Source organism: Podarcis pityusensis (genome assembly GCF_964106645.2).
Source record: "Podarcis pityusensis genome assembly, chromosome: Z".
In the NCBI taxonomy this organism is placed as follows: Eukaryota; Metazoa; Chordata; class Lepidosauria; order Squamata; family Lacertidae; genus Podarcis; species Podarcis pityusensis.
In genome coordinates, this window is record NC_138044.1 from 38,692,693 (window position 1) to 38,716,285 (window position 23,593).

The 23,593-nt window shown below is 45.1% G+C and overlaps 1 protein-coding gene across 3 annotated transcripts in view; it reads right to left on the reverse strand.

Moving 5' to 3' along the window:
* Positions 1 to 5,950: 5,950 nt before the first annotated feature.
* Positions 5,951 to 23,593, reverse strand: part of KLHL4 (kelch like family member 4) — a 41,977-nt gene continuing 24,334 nt past the window's right edge. The window contains exons 5-12 of one of the 3 annotated variants that reach the window (XR_013981516.1): positions 20,357 to 20,569; positions 18,543 to 18,729; positions 15,225 to 15,449; positions 14,402 to 14,564; positions 13,562 to 13,774; positions 11,411 to 11,582; positions 9,656 to 10,297; positions 5,951 to 9,576 (exon numbers count right to left, since the gene is read on the reverse strand). Coding sequence is in view for 2 of the 3 variants with exons in the window: in XM_080990183.1 (XP_080846309.1) it covers positions 10,238 to 10,297; positions 11,411 to 11,582; positions 13,562 to 13,774; positions 14,402 to 14,564; positions 15,225 to 15,449; positions 18,543 to 18,729; positions 20,357 to 20,569 (1,233 nt within the window). In the remaining variant the exon portion in view is untranslated. Of the gene's footprint in view, positions 10,298 to 11,410; positions 11,583 to 13,561; positions 13,775 to 14,401; positions 14,565 to 15,224; positions 15,450 to 18,542; positions 18,730 to 20,356; positions 20,570 to 23,593 lie in introns of all 3 variants that reach the window. The other 2 variants (XM_080990183.1, XM_080990184.1) reach the window with 2 other exon arrangements.

Sequence of the window (23,593 nt, forward strand, 5' to 3'; positions counted from 1 at the left end):
TTTAAAATATAGGGGTATGCACAGCGTTAGCACAGTGAGAGGAATATTCAGACTGGGCAAGCAAACAGAAGCTCCTCAGAGTGAGTTGGTGTTGAGCAGTCTCTTCACGCTGGTGCTGGCATCTCCAACTGTAGAGGCAGAGCATAGCCGTTGTGTGGCAAGTTCCCTCCTCCCACCAGTAGGAATAACGATACATGACACAAATCTTTAAGGTTAATGGGCTAAAATTGGCCACAACTTTATTGGTTACAGGTAAAGAGCGGTATTGGCTTAGGTATTGGTCCTATCCGTCTATCCAGTTTCAACCTGTTTGCTTGAAGATCGGGAAGGGTTAAGACCTGCTGATGCACATCAACTAGGGACTCCCCCAGGGGTCACCGCTCGGGGGGGCGCTTTAGACCCTGACCTCCATAGGCTTCAGACGAGGCCATGCCCCCCGGAATCCTTTACTGGACTACCCTTCAATATTTGGGGGAGGTGATGGCGCTGCTCCCCTCAAACACATCTACATAACAATACCCCTACCAATGCTTAACCGCCAAAACCAAAGAAGTTGTGATGATTTGATGGCACGGTTTCTAGCCCGGCGGACAATACTGTGGCCTATAATCCAAATGCGCACAGCCACATCTCCTGCAAGAAAAGAATGCGACAAGCCCTAGTCAGGTATGAAGTGACAAGTCATAAGAAGCTGAGCGGCCAAAGAGGGAGATCCCGGCCCGTGCTTGCCTTAAATGAGGCAAGCCACACCCCCTGAGCCAGCCGATTGCTGGCCAGGGGACAACGTGGCCCAAGGATTCCCCTGATCGCGCAGGGGCTGGAAGCCAGTCTCCGCACGTGTGTTGGGGGCGTGAAGCCCACAACACCACCTCCTCCTGAGGTTGGAAGTGGCTTTGTGGCAAGTAGCCCTGCCCTCCATGGATTTGTCAAATCCTCTTTTAAAGCCAGCAAGGTTAGTGGTCATCACTGGCTCCTGCTTCTCTGTGTACTTTTATTTTGTCTTTCCTGAATAGTTCAACATTCAGCTTCATGGGATGTCCACGAGTTCTAGCGTCATGAGAGAAGGAGAAAAACTTTTCTCTATCCACTTTCTCCATTGAAGGGTTTCAATCAGTGCTGGGGAGAAATGATACAGTGGGAGCAAGTTCCAAAGGGTTGGTGATGAAATAGTCTTTGCAGGACACAGTGATTAGTTGGGCTTCATTTGCACAAGGAGGTAGGTGGAGGCTGAATACCAAAGGAGGTGGAGCCCAACCTAAAACTGGGTGGGCCAAAAGACACATCTGCTCACACACAGCCCATTTAGGCTGCATTTCTATGGTATTCCTGCAACTTACCTGTTAATTTGTGTGGTTGTTTTTTTGTAATCTTTGGCATGACACAAAGGACACCTCTGGAAATCCAGTGAAATCTTGCAGGTGTTGCATGCTCATTTCTCTGTTAATCATTACCACGGGTTGCGGGGAACCAATTTGCAACCCTTCGAACTTGGAAAATCATGGGAGTTTTGTGTTGTAGTTTCCCCCGCGATTTTCTGATCATGCCACCATCACTGTCATATGACTACATTTGGGGCGGTACCCCTGTATACAGTTCTTTCCCACTATTAAAATAATAATAATCAGAATGTGGTGGATCAAAAAGCCGCAGTTCCACAATGCAACAGGAACTGCGGCATAAAAAGGAATGTTAGAAAACAGGCCAGGGGATGCTTGCATTATAACCAGGCATCCCCAAACTCGGCCCTCCAGCTGTTTTGGGACTACAATTCCCATCATCCCTGACTATTGGTCCTGCTAGCTAGGGATGATGGGAGTTGTAGTCCCAAAACAGCTGGAGGGCCGAGTTTGGGGGATGCCTGGTTATAACCCATAAAGACCACATCTGAATTCAGCCTCATGCATGCCCATCACAACAAATGTGTTCACACACACATATTCCTACGCTTTCCCCACCACTCATCTGTTTCATGAGCAGCTGGGCAGCATACAGAGAAAGAGATCATAGGGAAGAGAAATTGAATCCTTCCCTGCTACTGTTCAGATGACAGGGGAAAACTGGTGGAGGAGCAACTGCTCTTTCAAGAACCACCACTAAACTTCAGCCTAACTGAGACACAGCCTAGCCTGCCTTCCAGGGTTGTGAGTGTAACATGTATTTGTGTTGGCGAACACGCATGATGTTGTGTTTGATTGAAAAAATTTTCCCCCTTGGTGCCCTTTTCTTCATTAAAGTCCCTCCTTCCTCACCCCATCCGTCTAAAACGTTTAACTACTCTATCAGAGAAAAAGTGCCCTTAATGAAGAAATTACTTAAAGCAGGGGTCGGAGCCCCTCCTGCAGTTCTACAGCTTTGGTCCACATCAGAATTACACAGCTGCCATGCAGATGCTCTTTACAAAAATAGAAACAAGAGGCACAATCACGGGAATGCTCTGGCTCACCTAGTTTGGTCCTCAGTAGTCCTTACACAACTATCTCTTAAAATAGGCCAGAACCAGTGTCTTCCACAGTACAGGCTGAGATACTGTGGTTGGCCAAAGGCAATGCAATGACCTTTGGACTGGACAGTAATATAAACTCTGTGGCTAACAGCTCATTTTCTGAACCAATGTGCTGCACTGACTCTCCAGCACAGGAGCCAACTCCAAGGGGCTTTGCCTCTCCCAATAAAATATTTGAGGGGACAGCCTCCCCCCCAAGTTGATGGGCATTGCCTCTCAGGTGGCCCCCCAATATTTTATTCAAGTTAGTACCCCATTGTGACTAGACTTGTGACTGATATCCTTTGGTTGCTCACCTAAAGCTACTGGAAAAGCATCCCTTCTCTCGTTTGATTGTTAGCAGCAACAGATACCATGAAAAAGAAAATCACATCCTAGCCAAACATACACCACGAATTCTTTGTCAGAGAAAGTAGACTTTATTTCAACTGCATGCTGTACTTGCTGCACTATAAATATAAGGTATTTTAAATGTTTGAATGGATCAGTATTTTTTTAAAAAAACAACACAACACCAACCACACACCCTTCCCTCCCCACCTCCCATATACTATCCACCCCCCACTAAATACTTCCATGTTCTGCACGTGTTTTTTTCCTTATCTAAGTCCAGCAAATAGTATAATATTATTTTAAAAATCATTTATTTAAAAAATTGCACATCAACAGGGTTCAGAAAGCATTGTGGTTTTTTTGTAAAACTTTTTCTTTTTTCCCAAGTCACAATAACTTTTTAAAAGGGAGGAAGTCAACTTGCAAAATTATGTGGGTAAACACATATGATTCCAAGTATTTTTTTAAAAAAAGAAACAAACAAAAGACCAGACCAAGCTTCTTATATACAGTGTAATATTCCCTTGCTTATATGATGGCAACAGGTGAAATAATCAGAAATACACACACACACTGTATAGATTGGCACATGAAAGGAAATATATCTGCATGTGCTTTGTTCTTTCTCTGGGGGAGTGGGATTATTTCTAAAATTCTTTTTTTTTTTTAGGATGACTTCATTGTTTTCCTTAATAACGGGATGATTACAGTCATACCTTGGGTTACAGACACTTCAGGTTGCGTGTTTTCGGGTTGTGCACCGCACCGAACCTGGAAGTACCAGAACGGGTTACTTCCAGGTTTTGGTGCTCACACATGTGCAGAACCACTAAATCTCACTTTGCGCGTGCACAGAAGCACCAAATCACAACCCACACGTGCGCAGACGCGGCACTGTGGGTTGCGAACGTGCTTCCTGCACGGATCATGTTCGCAACCCGAGCATACATCATGTGCTTACATTGATGATAAACTATTACATGGTATCTCAGGTTATGAACTTAATTCATTCCAGAGGTCCGTTCTTAACCTGAAACTGTTCTTAACCTGAGGCGCGCTTTTGCTAATAGGGCCTCCCGCTGCTGCCATGCCACTGGTGTGCGATTTCCATTCTCATCCTGGGGAAAAGTTCTCAACCCGAGGTACTACTTTGTTTGTAACTCAAAGTGTTTGTAACCTGAGGTACCACTGTATCTTCATTTCAAAGCAATAACGGCTGGCAGTGTTGAACACTAATGTAGGGATCAGCAATTAGGTGACCTTGAAGCAAATCCCACCCACTAGAGGAATTTCACTTGTCCCCTTAAGTTGTTAACCTTATGGCAGGGCTGTAGCTCACTAGTAGATGATGATGATGATGATGATGATGATGATGATGATAATTTATTACCCATCTGGCTGGGTTTCCCCAGCCACTCTGGGTGGCTTTCAACAGAACATTAAAAACAAAATAAAACTTCAAACATTAAAAACTTCCCTAAACAGGGCTGCCTTCAGATGTCTTCTAAAAGTCGGACAGTTGTTTATTTCCTTGACATCTGATGCGAGGGCATTCCACAGGGTGGAGCATGTGCTTTACATGCAGAAGGTCCCGGGTTCAATTCTCAGCATCTCCAAGTAGGTATCAGAGGCCCCAACCCAGCCTGAAATCTTGAACGGTTGCTGCCAGTCACTGGCTGCAAGAAAGATGGCAGGCAATGGGGAACCTATGTGAAGGCAGATTGGGGTGGGGGGTTCCTACCCCTGTGCCTACCCTGTACATTTCAGGATAGCTGGTATGGGGGTGGGGAACCATTAGTTGCCTGGGACACTGGAGAGCAGCTGCCAGTCAAAACAGACAACCCTGAACTATATGGACAAACAGTTCAACCTGCTCTAAGGCAGTTTTCTGTGTTCCTATGTTAGAGCCTCCCCAACATTCTGATGTACAGAGGGAACTCCTGAATACATAGGTTCCCTGCATTCGCTTTGGTAGATCCGCCATTTTTCTTGGATTCTTTTCTCATGGAGAAAAGTCATAGGCCAGTGACAGAATGCTTGGCATACAAATGACCCCTTCCAGTTAAATAGACTTCAGGTTAGCATTGTTCACAATGATTCTTGCCTTGGAGAGCTGCTGCCAACTGGAGTGGGAAATACTGACCTTTACACAGTCATATCCTCAGAAGAACACATCTGCTGCCCATTCAGTATAAGTTAAGAGGAGGGCCAGGTGATGGCTGGTGCAAAATAGGACAAAAGGCAGGTTAGCCAAGAGTAGATGGAGACACAGCTGATGGCAGGCAGAAACAACTAATTCTAGGTTTTGTCCTCATCCTCCTCCATACTGAGTTTTTCAGGGTCAAGTCTGAGAGTAAGGAGGAGGAGGAGGGGGGGAGGAGGAAGCAGGAAATTGTGCCAACCACCTGGACTAGGTGCAAGTAAGAAAGCAGGCGAGTAGGGGCTGGGTGAGGGCAGACTGAGGTTGATGGGGCAGGACCCCATTTGCCCTGATGGAGCAGCCTCCACTGGGAAGAACATATCAATATCTCATTAGGGCTGTGAAAGACACCCTGCCTAAAACCCTGGACAGCTGCTCCCAGTCAGTGTGGACAGTACTGGGATAGAATGGACTAGTGATCTGACTCAGTGGAGAGCAGCTTTCTATGTTCCTATGTACTTTGCCCTTTCCTTTCCACAGCAAGTGCTCAAATCACCTTCTTTAGTATTCAGCATCTTTTGGAATTAAAGTGTAAACACACTTATTTTAATGATCTGTAGTTCCCTGCAGCACACCAGTTCTGAACTTAACAGAATATTTATCGGAATGCATCACAAGGTTTGCACCCCACAGCTGAGGTCGCAGACTTGTCATATCAATATGATATACATAGTTCCCCTGTGTATGTTTCATTCTGCAAATGCGATTACATTAATGCCACACTGCCAACAGGGTCTCGACCCACAGCCATTATTCCAGAGGAAGCAAAATTGGTTCAAAATGGTTCTCACAGATGGATTTGCAAAGGAAAGACAATTCCGAGAATCATAGGGCATGTGGTGACTAATATAATAGCAGCTGTGTGGTTTTTAGCTTATGTTTTATGTGCCATCTTCATTAGAAATCCTTCAGAGAGAGAGAGAGAGAGAGAGAGAGAGAGAGAGAGAGAGAGAGAGAGAGAGGTTTCGCTTTGGGTGGTATATAGACTTTGGATTCTGGAGGGCTGCACCCACTACACAACCTCAGAAAGTAAATCTTAAGAACACTCCACATATTACAATGAACGTACAAAGAAAGGGGAGCAGAACTGCAGCCATTGGCCCTGCCCTTGATGCTTATTCAGCATGTGCAAACTTCATGTGCAAAGTACATCCAGACTCTTTAGGAGCTAGGAGGGACCACTGGACTGGTGCATATGTAGGATGCACATAGGAGAAGACTACAGACATGAACCCACTCTCCTTTCTCTGGCCATGGCCATTCTAACATGCAAAGCAGCGGTGTGAATGCCTTATTTAGCCAGAGGGACCTATTCATTTTGTTATGCAACCTTCCAAGGGCCACATGCCAGTGGCAGGCAGGGAAAGAAGCAAAACAGACCAGAACAGCAAATGTGAATTTCACCTTCATACAGCAGGCTAGGTTCTATACAAACTCACACACCTCTCTCAGTTCCCCACCCACCAGAGCAGAAGGCATGATCGGAGTTCAAGGACATATTCCAGCCAGTCAAAAACAAAGCAAGGAGGTGAAGGAGTGTGGGTTTGGAGGAGGTGTGGCCTAGGTGATCCTGGGGGGGGCACATGTGGCTTCTGGGCCTGAGGTTCCCTATTCCTGATGTAGCATGTCCTAGGCAGCCCAATGTTTATTCAGAAGTTAAGGCCCACTGAGTTGAGTAGGACTAAGGACACAAACACCATACAATTAAATCTGTATTATACTACTTTAAACAAGTCATGGCTCCTCCTAGAGAATCTTATGAACTATTAAAGAGTGCTGAAAGTTGTCGGGAGACCCCTACTCCTCTCACATAACAATTCCCATGGTTCCCTGGGAACAGAGATTACTTGTTAAAACATTCCAGAACTGTAGCTCCGTGAGGGGAATAGGGGTCTCCCAACAACTCTCAGCACCCCTTGCAGATTACGGTCTACAGGATTCTTTCTGACAGAGGTTGGATGGCCACCTGTCATGGATACCTTAGTTGACATTCCTTAGTTGGCATTAGATGACTAGGTTATGTTGGGGTCCCTTCCAACTTTACAATTCTATGTGATTCTAGATCCCAGGCGTTGCAAACTTTGTATGACAAATCGGGTTAGCAAAAGCAGAACTCCACAGTGCCATCTAGTGTCACAGCGTTATAATGCATATACAAACACATATAAAGCGCTTTTTCTTTGCCAATGTAGCTGTTGGGACAATGTTGGGACCTTGCCACCTTCCTGAGGTACCATAGTGAAAGACTTGAAGCTGATGGTATATGATGTTTTGTTAGGGAAGGGTTTGGGTGTTGGTTGTGTTTACTTAAACCAGGGGTGAGGAACATTTCTGAGCCAAAGAACTTCTGGGGCAACCTTCTATGAGCCACAGACCTGGGCTATGCAGAACCAGGGGCAAAAGTGAGCAGGTCAATGAATGGGAAAGCTAGCTTTGTACAGTAAGTTAGTTCCTATACACGCACATACGCACCTGTGCATCCTCCATGCAGGCAAGCAAGCAAGAGGCACTATCAGAGTTCAATGGCACATTTCAGCAAGGGAGATGTGATGTGATGCAATGCCAATGAGCAGGGTCTCATTGGGTCCTTTTGGGCCTGAGGCTCCCCACCCTTTCTTTAAGCACTCTGATGCTTGCAAGACATGCAACACTTTGCAGGGGCCTAGGCTGATCTGCCGCAGGTGGGAGAACTGTAGGGGCAGCATGGATGGCCCAACTGACAAGGTTTGCCACATCGCACCACCTTCTCCTGAGGACTTCTATTTGGTGCTAAGGTCTCTGCCCAACAAAGCAGAGAGATTCTGGGTGCATTTGCAATCATGCGTTTGCAATACACTGGTCCTCAACTGAAGAACTGGAAGCACGTGACCTCATGTGGGTGGAAGCAGTGACTTTTTTTTCTGCAGTGACTTTTTTTTTCTGTCAGAGGAAGGAAGGAAAGCAAACAAAAGAGGGCAGATCTATATGCAGCAAGGGTAATCATATAATACATTTACAAAACAAAAACTGGGCCCATGCTAGCAGAGTCCTGTGTTCAGAAAGACTAAAGACCACTTCCATAATAATTATGTCTTATAATCATTTTTCCATTAGCAATTCCAGGAACATCAGTGTGACACTGTATTTGAGTGTTCTTATTATTGAGGGGAAATTCGTGGAACAGGTCTCGGTGTTTCAATTTCTGGGAATGGAGTTGCGAGATGACCTAACCTGGGGAGAAAACAGCAAAGGCCTAATGAAGAGAGCACAGCAGAGGTTTTATTTTCTGAGAATCCTCCAGAAAAACAACCTCTCAAGGGACATGTTGATGGCATTTTACCATTGTACTGTGGAGAGTGCATTAACTTATGGTCTGTGCGTGTGGTTTGGGAGCTGCACGGTTAGGGGAAAAACAATGCTGTCCAGCGTTGTAAAGACTGCAGAGAGAATAACTGGGTGCACTCTTCCTGCCTTGGATCAAATCTATGCTTCCAGGTGCCATAAGAAAGCAGCAGAGATAGCGCAGGATAGTGCGCACCCCAAAAATGATATCTTTCAGCTTCTGCCTTCTGGAAGAAGGTACAGGGTTACAAAGACTAGGACTAGCCGCCTGAGAAACAGTTTCTACCCAAATGCGATTTTGGTTTTAAACGCAGTGTAAGGAGTCTCTATGGGAGTATATTGTATTTAAAAATAGGGTATCAGAGTTTTTAGTGGGCTAACTAGGTTGGGATAGCTGGGATAGAAGGCCTGTTAGGTTTTGAATGTTTTATGTAGATTTTTCAATTTCGTTGTTCTGTATGGGACAATGACAATAGAGATTATCGTATCGTATTGAGTTGCTGCTTATAACCTACCAAGTATTTTATTTCTGCAATCACAATCTGCTTCCCCCCTTTAACTCAGCACATGCTTCAGGAAGGGTAGAGATGGGAGCCACCTTGTTTCTAGACATTGGGTGATACGTAAGCAATGCCTATATTAGGAGCCACTGACCCCTTTTTTATGACTATTGGCCACATTTTGAGCAAGGGCTGCATTCCCACCCTCTCCCAGATCAGCACCTCTCCACCCAAAGACAAAAAAGATGAAACACATGTGCGCGCACAAAGAGAGAGAGAGAGAGAGAGAGAGAGAGAGAGAGAGTCTACTAGGGTTCTGGGTCAAAGTTAGAACCAATATAATTAATCTGAATCACACACACACACAAAATCTTAGAGTTGAAAGAGGATGTGAGAAAGAGTGGCACTTTTCCAACTTCCTCCTTCAACCGTATTTACTTTTGGAAGGAGAAGAAAGTAACCCCCTTGCTACCTTATGACCATGGGGACAGTGACGGGGGATGCTCAGAGATTCCATAGCTGCATAGCCACCACAGTGCCAACATGTGCTAAGTTGCCAACTCCTGGTCTAGATTTATCACAGAATCCAAAGAATCAGGGTCAGCTCAAGCATTAAGTGGCCCTGAACATTGTGTCCTCTCAGCACTGCCTTCCATCAGTGGACATCTTGCTGCAGTAGCAGTGCTCCGCACAGCACTGGCCAGCTTTGCCTAGCTACCCTTGTATTTTTCCATATGCAATATGACCCCAGGTCAAGAGCACTGTGAGAAACTTTAAGGGCAACTAAATCCAGCTAACTGATGGTGATCAAAACCAGGGGCAAAGCCTGAAAAAGCACAAAAGAGGCAAGCATTAGCAATGAGCCCTGCCAAAGTCCTGGGGACCTGGCAACTGTTCATGGATGCTAAGTGGTGCAGAAAAGACCCAGCAGAGGTATCTTTGTGCATGAGGAGGAGACTACACAAGGCGCCTTTCTGGTGAGGGAATAGGGATTCAAGGCTCCACATGGCTCCCTGCCCTCCTTCTCCATATCAAGCTGTCCAGGGCTTCTTATAATGCAAGTGTAAGCAATTATGGGGGGGGGGAGGGAGATAAAGGTTTCTTTTTCAGCTGCACACTCAGCTGTTCTTGACACAGAATTGCTTTAGAATGAGGCTCTCTCTATTGATGCACAGTGTGTACCCAGATGCTCCCTACAGATAGAGATTAACATCACCCATGATGATCAAACACCTGCCAAGTGTGTCTTTGGAATGCAGAAAATGTGATTTTCGTGCTCGGGCTCCACACAGGCTCATCCTTGTCTTTCCTCCTCCTTTGTGTTGTTTTCAAGGATGCATCTCCTCTTCTTATTAATATTTCACACCTGGAAATGCTCTGTTATGGCAGCTTCACGACTACAACACAGGCGCCGGCTCTTCCTATATTGACTGGAACTTCCTAAAAAAAACCAACCAGAATGTGCTCTGTTAACTCCACCTAACATGCCATTCTGAATCGGTGGGAGGGGGACTGCTGCCCTTTGGATGTCAAACCCGAACTCCATCTGGGTTCCAGGCCAAGAATGGTGGGAGCCCAGCATCACCTCGAGGGTGAAAGTTTCCCCAGCCATGATCTAAATTAATTAAGAACAGCATGTAATTTCCCTCTAAATACTACAGTCATACCTCGTGTTGCGTTAGGTTCATGTTGGGTCTTTTTGGCTTGCGAACACAGCAAACCCCGCGCGCATACGCAGAAGTGTTCTGCACGCTTCGCACATGCGCAGAACTGCTCTATCGTGCTCCGCGCTTGCACAGAAGCACCACTCTAGTTGCAGACTTTTTGGGGTGCAAACGGCACCCCGGAACAGATTGTGTCCACAACTAGAGGTACCACTGTATGTTGCTATTGCTAGGGCTATTGTTGGGGTGTATGGGGTGTTAAAGGAGGGGTACTTTTTGGGGAATCCCTGAAAGATGGCCATCTAACCTCTGCTTAAAAACTGCTGCTTATCTATTAATTGCCTTACAGAGAAACATAGACAAAAAGGTAGATCCCTGCCCCAAGCCCCTTATAATGTAAACTTTGACGGGGGGGGGGACTTGGGCAAAGTAACTAATATGGGAGAAATGCAGTTACACACACTAAAGTTCCGTTTCTGTGTAGAGTAAAGACTTAAAGGCTTGTACCAAAGGCTTTACAGGATAATTGCACTTGAGGTATCTTGGGAGTCAGGCTCAAGCAGAAGGGGCAGCCAGGGAAACATTTGAGGGAAAGGGAGACCCTGGAGCAGCTGGGGTTGGTACATCTGGAAGAGCAATAGAGACAGGTGGGCATTTCTTGGTTAGTGGCAATAGGCAAGACGGTGTTGGGTAGTGTAGCTGTAAGCAGGCTAGACTCACTCAGCCATGAAGCTCCTCGGGTGACCTTTGGCTAGCCACCATCTTCTCGGCATAATTTATCCCACAGGGTTGTTGTGAGAACAAAAGGGGGAGGTTAGGAGAACCATGTAAAGCAGCTTGAGCTACTTGGAGGGAAAGCGGGATATAAATGCAATAACAAGCAAATTACCTCTATCCATTCATTGTTTTGTGCATCATAAGATTCCACCGTATCCAGGTAGGTTTGTCCATCGTAACCACCCACTGCGTACAACCTGTCTCCAAGAGGACAGATCCCAACAGCATCACGGGGTACGCTCAAAGGTGCTACAGTGGTCCAAGTGTCTGTTTTCGGATCATACCTAGAGTATTTATGTAGATCTTTGCAGTTATTAGTAGAATAAATAAATAAATAAAATAACTAAGCTTAAATGCCTCCTTCAGCTGCAGTACCCCATTGGAAGGGGCCATTTTGGTGATTTGGGCGTGGGAAATTGAAGAGGGTGAATTATATACCCAGTAGCATTCATCTTCATCTCTTATACTACATGATACTTTCTCTTTCCCCTCCCCACCCCTGCAAAGTTCCTTCTGTTTCTTCCTCTCTAGACAGGACATGTCACATCCCACTTGTGCCCTCACTCTGATTTGGCTTCAGGGTAGAATAATCAGAGTGAGGGCAGGAAAAGGAAGCAACGTTTGCCATCTGGGAGGAAGGAATCGATGGCATTGGGGCAGTAGGTATACCTAGCAGCAGCAAAGAGTAATCAAAGAGAAAACAAAGGCATCCAGATTAACAGGCAGGAGTGACACTGCTTTGAGGAAACTTCCCCCCACACCCGGTCCCCCAAACCTGAGCTGGTAAAGGTTCTCAAGAGAAAGTAAGAAATATAATCATGCTTCCTGCAGCCACAAGATGGCACTCTTGACTTATGATCTAGTCCTTTCTTCTTAGTCACAATATAAAATGACTGAGTTGAAGCAGCAACAGTGACAGCCAATCACCCATTCTTTATTCCCTTTCCATTTAGAGGACATCAAGCAAATGTCTCAAGAAAAAGCCAAGCATTTATTGTTATTATTATTATTACTATTTGCTGGATGGCAATAATAATTCATAGAAATGTTTTAGTCTGTGCACGCTTTAAGGAATTTTAGATATCAGCAAGCTGCCTTTTGAAGAAATTGATGGATTCTTAGTATAGAAGCCTTTTGCAGTTTAATAAATCAAAGCTACCATTCATTGTTAGATGGAAAGTGTGCATACAGCATACATTTGGAATTAAGAGAAGCAGCATTTGCTTCAGATAAATCAGGGGTGGGAAACCTCAGGCCCAAATTCAGACCTCCAAGCCTCTCTGCCTGGGCCTCAGGACTTCTCCCCTATCCGCCACTGACTCTGTTTTGCATCCTCCTTGAGTGTTTTTGCCTGCCTTGAATATGTCCTCGAATACGGATCCTGCTTCTCGCTACCATGGAAGGAAAATAAAGAAGAGTGTGTGCATGTGTGTAGGACCTAGCCTACTGTATAAATGTCAATTTTATATGCATTGTTGCTTATGGTCCTCAGAGCCGTCTTTCCTATTGGGTTTACTGGCACGTTGCACCAGGGTGCTGGCCTCTCAGGGGTGCCCCAGCGAGTGGGAGAGCTGCATGGCTTTGCCAGCGGCCTCCCCTTTCCCTGCACAGCTGCCAGCTGTGCCCCATCAACCATATGGCTGGCGGGCATGCAGCTTGCCTCCCAAGCCTCCGCAGGAGGAGAGCGATCCCTGCAGAGGCTTGGGGAAAGGTTGACAACTCTGGGAAAGGGGGGGTGCCAGAGGGATCTTTGCACCACGGCGCTGCATATGCTTAAGACGGCCCTGATCGTCCTGCCCACATATGTGGCTTCCAGAAAGTTCCGCACCTCCAGTAAGAATCTATCAATGTACGAAGCGGCACACAGGTAGAGTATGATCACCTCCCTAATTTTAACTTTCATTCTTTGGGAGGCCCTCTAACTGCATCCCTAATTTTGTTAATTTACTAAATTACTTTCTCTGGCGAATACCTGATAAATCCAGCATGTTGTTTAAACCTAAAACATCTGTTTCAATGCACAAAGGAAGATTTCAATCACTTAATTCCTTTATGCTGTGTGGCATAATGGTTACAGCCTGAGATGGTGACCAGACCCCCACCTGGGCATGAACCTAACTGGGGTGACGTTGGGCCAGTCACCTTCTCTCATCCTGAACTACCTCATAGGGTTGGAGTTGGGGAATATTGTATGTCACCTTGACCTCCTTGAAGAAAAGGAGGTTTATATACACGCAGTAACAATTTTTAAAAATGCCCCTACCTTTCTACGCAGTCAGAAAGCCGAGAACAGTGATTCGAAGCAGGAGCATCATGGCCACCCACGGCATAGAGAAACCCGTTGTAGGTTGCAACACCAACCCCTCCACGCCGCTTTGACATGGATGCACACATGCTCCACTTGTTTGTGTGGGGGTCAAAGCACTCCATGGACTTCAGGCAGGAGCTGCCGTCTCGCCCGCCAACAGCATACAACCTATAACAGCAGGACAAGCAAGACATGAAGGCATCTTGTCTAATTGCCCACATTTTGAAGGAAGGACGCAGGAAGCATGCCATCGGTTCATCTTGCTCTACAACAAGGATGTAGAATATGTGGGCCTCGAGATGTTGTTGAACTCCCAGCAGGTGCTGCCAGCATGGCCAATGCTTAAGGGTGATGGGTGGGGGATGCAGTACAACAACATCCAAAAGGCCAAAGGTTCTCCATCTCTGGTCTACACGGACTGGCAGTGTCTCTTCAGGGTTAATCAGAAAATCATAGTAGAGTTGGAAGCATAGCTGTCAGCTTTCAGATTTGAAAATAAGGGATCAGCAGCCTCAAAAATAAGGGATCAGCAGCCTTACCTGTCCCGGGGACAGTCTACGGGATATCTAACAATCCGAGATAGCAGCAGGAAGAAGCGGGAAACGGCGCTGGAATAAAGGAATTTCCCGCAAAAAAAAAGGGAAGGTTGACAGCTATGGTTGGAAGAGACACTGAGGGTCATCTTGTTCGACCCCCTACAATGCAGCTATCCCATACAGGGATCAAACCTGAAACCTTGGCATTATCGGCAACACAGTCTAATCAACTGAGCTTATCTGTGAGTGTTGTGCATACTTGCTGTTCAGTGCTGCAACCCCCACAGTGCTCCTTGGTGTTGCCATGCTTGCGACGTAATTCCACTGCCGGGCCTGAGGGTCCCATCTTTCCACCGTGTTGAGGTAACTCCATCCATCGTGGCCTCCAACCGCATACATTGGCCCTTCAAGCATTGCTACACCTTTGGGTGAAAATCAGAGTTGGGAGGAAAGTAGTAGATATTAATGTAGATGCACATTTGTTTAATTACGTATTCGTGTTCCTCACCTATACCCCGCCATCCACCCAGTAGAGCCATATGGTGGATAACTGCCATAACAGTCACACAACAAAACACAACACTGAAATTCATGCAACAATACAGGACAAGGATTCTCTGGGGCTGCGAACAGCCTGTGAAGCTTCATAGCTGTGGAGTAGGGATGGATGGAATGGTCTTCACTTGGCTACCATGTCTGTTTCATACAGTGCATTCCATCCCATTTTTAACTCTGTGTGTGTACTCAAAACATTCTCTTTGTAATAATTGCAGTGAAGAAGAGGGCTGGGAAAGCCCAGTAACACACGTAGTTCTGACTTCCACCAACGCTGGATCCAATTTGTTGTGTTTGAGCTATGATCGGAAAGCTCCTACTGTGATCATTGAATCACAGTGTTCCATTCACACATGCATCTAATGTCAAGGGATGGCTAGGAATACATAGACCTGTTCTCAAGGTATGGGTAGACCTGTTCTCAGTTAGAGGTCTCTGGAGAATCATTGCACGGCAAGTGCATGTTTAATGTGTGACAAACTGTCATTGTCAGTTTAAGTAGAAGATAATTTTGCAAGTGTTCTTACCTAAACCATGCCTGTGGGTTGACATTGGGGGCATCACAGTCCAGGCTTTTGTTACTGGATTGAAACATTCGACTGTATTGGATGTTTTCAGGCCATCTCTTCCTCCTACAATGTACAGCTTGTTGTCAATCACAGCAACCCCGAACTGTAGCCGCCTTCCATTCATGGTTCCAATTTGGATCCAGCTGTTTGTCCTCAAGTCATATTTCTCAATGGTGGTAGTGCCTGTTGAAAATATATGAATAGTGAATTTGAAGGAGAATCTTACAGGATAGTGGTGGCAATGGAATATTCATGAACATTCGGTGATATCGCTGACACTGTTTGGAGATCATGAGCAGCCAATTTTAACCACTTATATAACTGAGATATCTTGAGAATTTGTACGTAAAATACATGGAAAGTATTTGTGCTTGAAATACATGGAAGTGCAAGGCACCATTGAATACCTGGTGGTTAAGAAGTTTTTTTTAGAGTTTGCTTCAAGGATAGGAACTGGTCAAAATTCTAAAATTATGGTGTGGCAATGTGTAGCAGTGACAAGTAACAGAGTGTGGAAAATGAACTACATGCATGCAGAAATAGGCTGGAAAAGTAGAGTGGTAAACACCCAAGACTCGTACCTTGTAGCTAGGGATATATTAACAGACTGAGTGGTGCATGGTGTTTTTTAATCTTTTTGTAAAGGGATAAAAAGAGAGAGGGAGCAGGAGCAGGCCAACCAGATGTCTATGTGAAGCCCACAAGCAGGGCCAGAGAACAGCAGCCATCACAACTAGTAGGCACTGATAGTCTTATCTTCTTGAATTTCTCTTTTAAATCCACCCTAGTTGGTGGCAATTCCATTGTTTAACAGTGTAAAGAAGTATTTTCTTTTGTCTTCCAACATTCAGCTTCACTGAGTGTCCCTGAATTCTGGGGTCATGAGAAAGGGACAAAAAACTTTACTCTGTCCACTTTCCCTGACATCCATAATTTTACCAACTTCTATAATTTCATCTCTTACCTGCCTTTTCTCTCAACTAAAATGCCCCAGAAGTTGTAACCTTTCCTCAGAGGGAAGTTGCACCAATCCCTTGATGGTTTTGGTTGCCCTTTTCTGAACCTTTTCCAGCTCTACAATATCCTTTCTGAAGCGAGGCAACCAGTGTTGCTATTTTCAACTGTGAAATTCCAATTAATTCTAATTCATTCCACTCCTGTCCATTCAATTCTAAAGGTCAGCCACTAAAGCAAAGATCTTAAGGCTCGGACTTCAGCTTCAATCTCCTATGTGTCCATTATGATTGCACAAGAAACACAATGCAATCCAAACCATTTTCTCCCCTTCATCCTGAGGATCTAAAGTGCTGTGCTTTTTTCCTTTTTTTTTTTTACCTTGGGAGTGGTGTGAGCAACTGTATCTGAATAATGTTAATATTCATTCCATATAACGAAATGTAATATGGTGGCAAGACGGCGTGTTTGAAATTAGTTCAAACATCCAATCTTGCTAGCAATTTCTGCAGTAGCAAGTAACACTACAATCTCTTTGAATAATTGCTTTTCTGTGGGTTGTATGCTGTGGGGGTAAGGTTAAAGTTTCTGCAGGTAGCAGCGGAATATAAACCTATTTGTTCCCTTTTTTAAAAAAAAAAAAAAGTGTGGCACTTTAAAAGTGGCAGATCGACTCGGATAGGCTTTGGTTTATAAGTGAATTGCCTTATCTTCCAGAGCTTACACCTGCATTCCCTGTTGAGGATTCAAAATACTGTATGCAGAATTAGCAATACCTGGTGGAGGAGGCACAGGGTCATAGCTTGGCGATACCAAAATGTGCAAGGTGTAATTTGGAGCAGGGCTTTTAGTGTGGCTACCCAGTTCTGCGGACCATCATTCTTGTCAAGATGCAACAGGTGCCAGCTATCTGCACTTTCCAGAAACAATTTAAGACCATCTTGCTCTGACGGGCTTTCCCATATGGATGAATGGGTCTTTACCATGAGTGTCTACTTTGTATGTTTTTGTATTTTTATCTGTTTTAAAATATATTTGGTGTAAATTGCTTTGAGACAGTTGTTTATAAGGATATTAATAAATCAATAGTAATAATAATGTGAAGGTAGATTAGTAAACACAGGAAGTTGCCTTCTAATTAAGGTGGGGTGGTTGGTGGTGATGGCGATTATATTAAATTATGGGCGTTCTACACACATTATGTCTCAAGGCAGTGTACAAAATGCAATAAAATACAAAATAAGCATACTTCCAGCTGGGAAACAAAAATGTCTTCAGCTGCACTTCCCAAAGTGCAGATGGTGGTCACCTGTTATATCTCGACAGGAGTGATGTTCTACAGAGTATCTTTGAAACCTGAAGGAGAAGCTCCCCCACAGACCACAGTGGCCTGCTGAGTATATAATGGATAAGTTGGTCTCTCAAGTCACCTGGTCCGGAGTTGTAGAGGGTCTTTTATGATAGTAACAACACCTTGAACCTGACCCAGTAGCAGATTGCCAGCGGTAGTTTGGCCTCACAAGCAACCTAGTCACCAGGTTTTGCACCAGCTATAGCCTGTGGAGCCACTTCAAGGGTAGTCCCATATAGAGCACATTGCAGTAATCCAACTTTGTGTGGACAACTGTGGTCAAGCTATCCTGATCCAGGAATGGGCATAGCTGTCTTCCTAGCTGAAGCTGGTGAAAGAAGATGCAAGAGGGCAGGGCTCCTCTCGTAGTTGTGTAGAAGAGGTCACTACACTTGCTAAAATTCCCTTTTCTACACAACTATTTAAATACAGGGGCCCTGTCCTCTTTTGCATCTGCCCATCCTAGTCTGAACTGATCTCCCCATTCCAAGCCCAGTACTCTTTTCACCATCCCATGATGCCTGTGACGTGAAAATGTACGTGGAATTGTATAGGCAGTGCCTGGTAGCCTCTCAAAAGGCAAAGGAATTGAGGACTGAGCGATCTAGTAGTCAGAGCACAGCTTGCTAATATTGATCTTCTGTAGTTCATCTAAACTGTTGCCACAGTTGTGCTCATCCTCATCAATAATCTCCAATGGTCAATGATGGTTGGAGTCCAACATCTGGAGAGACCCAGATTCTCTATCCTGGCTTTGTACCAGGAGTAGCCAGTGGGTACGTGCCAGATGCTTTGGGCTATAGCTGTCATCATCTCCAGTCAGCATAATAAATGATTAGGGATAGTGGGAGTTGTAGTCCAAAACATCGGGAGAATAGCATGTTGGCTACCCCATCCTTACATCCTTACATGCTAACTACATTTATTGTGAACTAAGTTTTCATAGGCCAGAGGTCACTTTGTCAGTTTACCTTTGGTGGCATCCATACCCCCCACAGCATAGAGAGAGCCCACGGTGGACTTCCTAGGCTTAGTACGAGGACTCTGCATCATAGACCTCCTTTCTGGTAGCAGGTGATACTTCATTGCTTCCATGAGAAGTTTCTGGCACTCAAGGTCATCAGTGAACATGGGGCTGTTTTCCAGATCTGCTAATAGCTGAGACATACAAAGTCTTGGTGTTCATATTGATGTAATCAAAAGGTCATTTCTAGATATATCAGCCAAGTCTTTCTCCAGATGTTAAGGGCCACAGGGCATCATAATAATTAGTGGGGACCCTGAGACAGCCATCGGAAATCCTCCTTGCGGCTGGTGTTGCTGCTACTGATCCTCCTCCTCTTCCACACCTGGAGCTGGCTAAGGGAGGAGAGGGTTGGCCAGTGGGCCAACAGGACCCAGGATTCAGGTTGCATGGGCTTCTATGCATATTAGTTTGCACACACAAGATTAAACAAAATGTTGAAATTCAACTGCAATTTTGGGGAATGAAGTTGGCAGGTCAGCAGTGAACTTCCTTGCTAGAGCATGAACTCCAGTAGATGCCTAACCATGCTGACTCCTAGCTTGGGGAACTGCTGTCAAGCTTCCTACAACCAAATCCCACTCCCTATCATCCTCAACCTTCTTATCATAGCTTGGAAGATTGTCTCCCATCTCTTATCCCCAGAATTTGACCTCCTCAATGCATTACCAAAGCACTTCCCCATGGTCTGATGATCCTATGATACTATTGGGGTGTCTGGATGGGGGAATTATAGGAAACAATTGCACTCACAGTTTCTCACACAAGCACAGCCTGGTCTCCAATGGGAGGTGCCATGTGATTTACCACCAGACCTGGCCAGCTTCTACTCTCTGATGCCTCCAGCTTTGGCTCCAACCTAAGTGCCAGAATTGTTGACATATCCCTATTGTCTTCTAATGAAAGGAATACAGTCTCATTGTCATCCTTGGGGAGGGGGCTTTCCAACATTAAACTGAACTAATTGCCAGCGGAAGGTTTTTACTAGGTGCAAGCAATACCAAAGGTAGAAACATGGCCATTCATCCAACTCTTTTGTTAGAATGGTGCCCTCATTTGGCTGATATAACAAATATGTCAGCTTCAGTTTTTATCCACATTTCCACATCAGATTGTGAGGGGTTCATCAACATTTTATTGAAAATGTATTCCAATATACACATTTTTATACTTTTCTACAAACCCCCCCCCCCATCGTTACATTTTGCAAAGCAATTTCCCCTAATACAGTGCATTTTTAATAAAAATATCTCTCTATATATGCATTTGAAATATACGTGAGTATATGACTTTTTGCACATTTCTTGGCTGGAGACCTTCATTGCAAAATTCATGCAACTTTGAATTTCAAATATGGTTGTGTTTCAGTTCACATGCTGTTTCAGAAACTGCAGATTAGGTAGGCTTCACATTTCAGTGTCATCTGAATCAAATTTCTCACTCAGTCCTAGTTGCTAGTGTAGGGTTTGATTTTCACATTAGGTGCATTTCAATGAAATATTATTTGAAATGTGATTGCTCGCTCCAGGATTGTGTGACCAATAAAGAGTAGGTTCAAAATAAGTTAAAATAAAAATTAATAACAGTCATAACAACAGGAGGTTTGGAGCCGAAAACTGTATCACAAAATATAGGGAAGCACAAATTCGGCAGGATAATGATGTTTCAAGCAGCACATTTACCCTGGAGGTGTGGATCAGGTCAGTGTGCATAAGGATTCATAGAAATCAAATTTCTCAGGCATTCTATCCAGAGGCCTACCTGTGGGGACAGCAAAGGCAATCGGATGTAGGAGAGAAGCATTCCGAGCTCCCGCTGCCTGGGTTGCAAGTCGTGCCGAACCCACAACATCAGTGCCTTGAATATGGATTCTTCATCTGGGACATTGATGTCATCACTTGACAGGAGCTTAGCAATTTCACCAGCAGGCAGCAAGAGAAATTCCTGGTTCTTTATTACCTCAGTGAAGTGTTCCTAATGAAGGGAGTAAAACATAACTTAGCATGGCATCTGCATTTTACATATTTGTTCATTCATAGAATCATAGAATTGTAGAGCTGGAAGGGTACACTGAACATCACCTAGCCCAACCGCCAAGAATTTCCTTCACACTGCCTTTTATTCCATATGAGCCTAGAGGCTCAGAGAGGATAGTATTGCATTTACAAGTAGCCTACTTTCTTCTAACTCTAGTGTCAGGGCCTGGCTGGACGCTGGGGAGTGGTGGCTGGATACTGAAGAGTGAGCGTCGGGAGAAGGAGGGTTGGAGACTGACTTGGAAGAAGGGGACAGTGATCTGAGGGAGCCTGTAAAAGCCAGGAGATTGAAAGTCAGAGGCAGGAGAAGATGCAGGATTGGAGGGTGAAGAACAGGTGCAGATGCAGGAGGAGGGAGAGAGAGGTCCAGCTGGCATAGAGTCAAGGGCTTCCTCACCTCCTCCTCCTCCTCCTGCCTTCACCTCTCCTATTCCACACTCTCCCAGGACCAGAAGAGGACTGAAGTGGGAGGAGCAGAAGCAGATTATATGCAGGTGGAGTTTTCACCTGCTTGCCTGCAACTCTAGTGGGGAAGATACTTAAGATGAGATTGGGACAAGGCCTCTCTCTTGTGGCAAATGCCTCATCTGGTGCACACCTAGGAGGAGCTGAGAGACACAGGGCTGTCCTTGCCTAACTTATAAGGGTACTTTTGACAATAAAGAGATAACTCCTCACTCCATACTTTCCTTGCCTGACCCCAACCAAGTCTCTAGAGAAATATGCTTCAGCTGGAGTTCTGAGCTCTGGATGCAATATTTTTGCTAACATTTCTAGGATAAAGTAGGAGTGCAGCATTTCATTAATCAGTTATATGAACTGATTAAAAACTATGCAGAATTAATCCCTACTCAGATGCTATGATCTTAAGAAATACCACAAGCTGTTTATAGTACAGTGGAACCTCGGATTGCAGACATAATCCATGATGGAGGCATGTCTGCAACCCACAGCGTTAACATCCTGAAGCATCGCGTCTGCGCAGGCACTGCCACGATTTGGCACTTCTGCACATGCGTGAGCGGCGAAACCCGGAAGTAAACCGTTCTGGTACTTCCAGGTTTCCTGCAATCCACAACCCAAAAACACGTAACCTGAAGCATCTGTAACATGAGGTATGACTGTAAACAGTTTCTTGCTTGTTGAAGCAAGTTTCCCAGGTAGGAGACTGTTAATAGTTCACATCAGTAACAACAAAGCTAAAATAATAATGATCTTTTCTCACAGGACTTTTTAGAGGCTGCTTCATATATCCATTGAGTGTTTATTGCTGAGAGTCACTCTCCTCATTCTCATGCCTGTTGACAATGATGAGCTAGATGGAATCATAGCAGTGTTTGCCCATTGGGCCTGGTAGGGTGGAAGATAGTAGGTAGAACCATTGCCAACAACAGAGACAACTAATTCTTTCTCTGCCCCCATTTTCCTCCTCCCTACAAGGGCAGCACTGAAACTAAGGAGGGGAGATCCAGCAGTCTGTGTCACTCCCTGGGAAATAGGGAAGTAGGGAAATAAGTGGGGGCTGGCTGAGGGCAGACCGAGGTTGGTGGGGCATTTCTCCATTTGCCCTAATGGCCCAGCATTCACTTAATTCCTGGTGTATCTAGAGCAGGCTTCCTCAACCTCGGCCCTCCAGATGTTTTTGGCCTACAACTCCCATGATCCCTAGCTAGCAGGACCAGTGGTCAGGGATGGTGGGAATTATAGTCTCAAAACATCTGGAGGGCCAAGGTTGAGGAAGCCTGATCTAGGGTAAGCACCTTCCTGATTCTCTACAAGTGAAGGTGTGAGGACTCAGCTGCCCCCCACCCCAAGAGCAGAGGGCCTACAACCCATCCAGAAGTCTATGCAGCCAGTGCCTTGCACACCTTAATACCACCACCATGGGTCATAAAAATTCAGCAGCAGTGTGTACGCTCCAGTTTAACTCATCTTGGTGGCTTCAAAAACCATGGAAATTCTCTTATTTTGCTTCACAGGGATTTAAGCTGCTTTTGAATCAAACAGCAACTTGGGTTGAGCTTGTGCCCAGCCTCACATCACTTTCATTTCACATTCAGACCCAGGAATTGTTGCTCTTTGTGCATTTGAAGAGGTTCTCTCAACTCTTTCCCTCTGCAATATTTATACCTAGATTTTATTTCACAGCAAGCTTCCTCTTTCTCACCTCATGTTTCAATTGTTCCTTCCTCTGCTTTGAATCACTGGGGTATGGGCAACAGTGTATATGCTCTTCTCTGCTCCTCAGATTATAGATATTTTTCACATATCCGCTTCTTCCAGCTCCCGATCACACCCAGTCATTTGCTCCCTTTCTGAAAAGCACCACTGTGTTTTCCTTGCCACCAAAGGCATCAAACCCCACCCACAGCTAATGTGCTCTTTGGGGAACCGCTGTCTTTATTGACAGTTGAAAGAGGATTCTAGCCTTCGTTTGCCCTATCATCTTGAAACAGGAGGGAGGGGAGAAGGCATCCTTTTGCTCTTTGAAAAAAGATGAAATGTAGAAGTGAAGAGGCTTGAATGGTTTTAATCGGTGCATCTAATCGATTAGCTCAGTCGCAAATTAAAAAACCCTCTTCAGATTAAATTGAGTCAGGCAGATGGGCTCTCGTACCAAGCCCTTTCCATCACGACCTGAGGACATGCCAGTTCTGATGAGACCTAGGGAGCTACAAATGCATAACAGCCAACTTTTTCAGATGAAAAACTGAGATGTGCATCTTCCTGGATGAGAGCTCCCGGGCGAGTCACGTGAACCGTGCCGGAATCTCACCCTGAAAAAAACCACTTTTTCAGGGTGCGATCACACACACACACATTTTGGGATGCCGCACAAGATTGCAGCCCCAACCAAAATGCTTTTTCTTCAGTGTGAGCGTTGTGCAAGAACTCGCAAGATCATGGCACCCAAAATGGCAACTGTGGTCTTGCACAAAAAAAAGGATTTTCCATTTTTTTC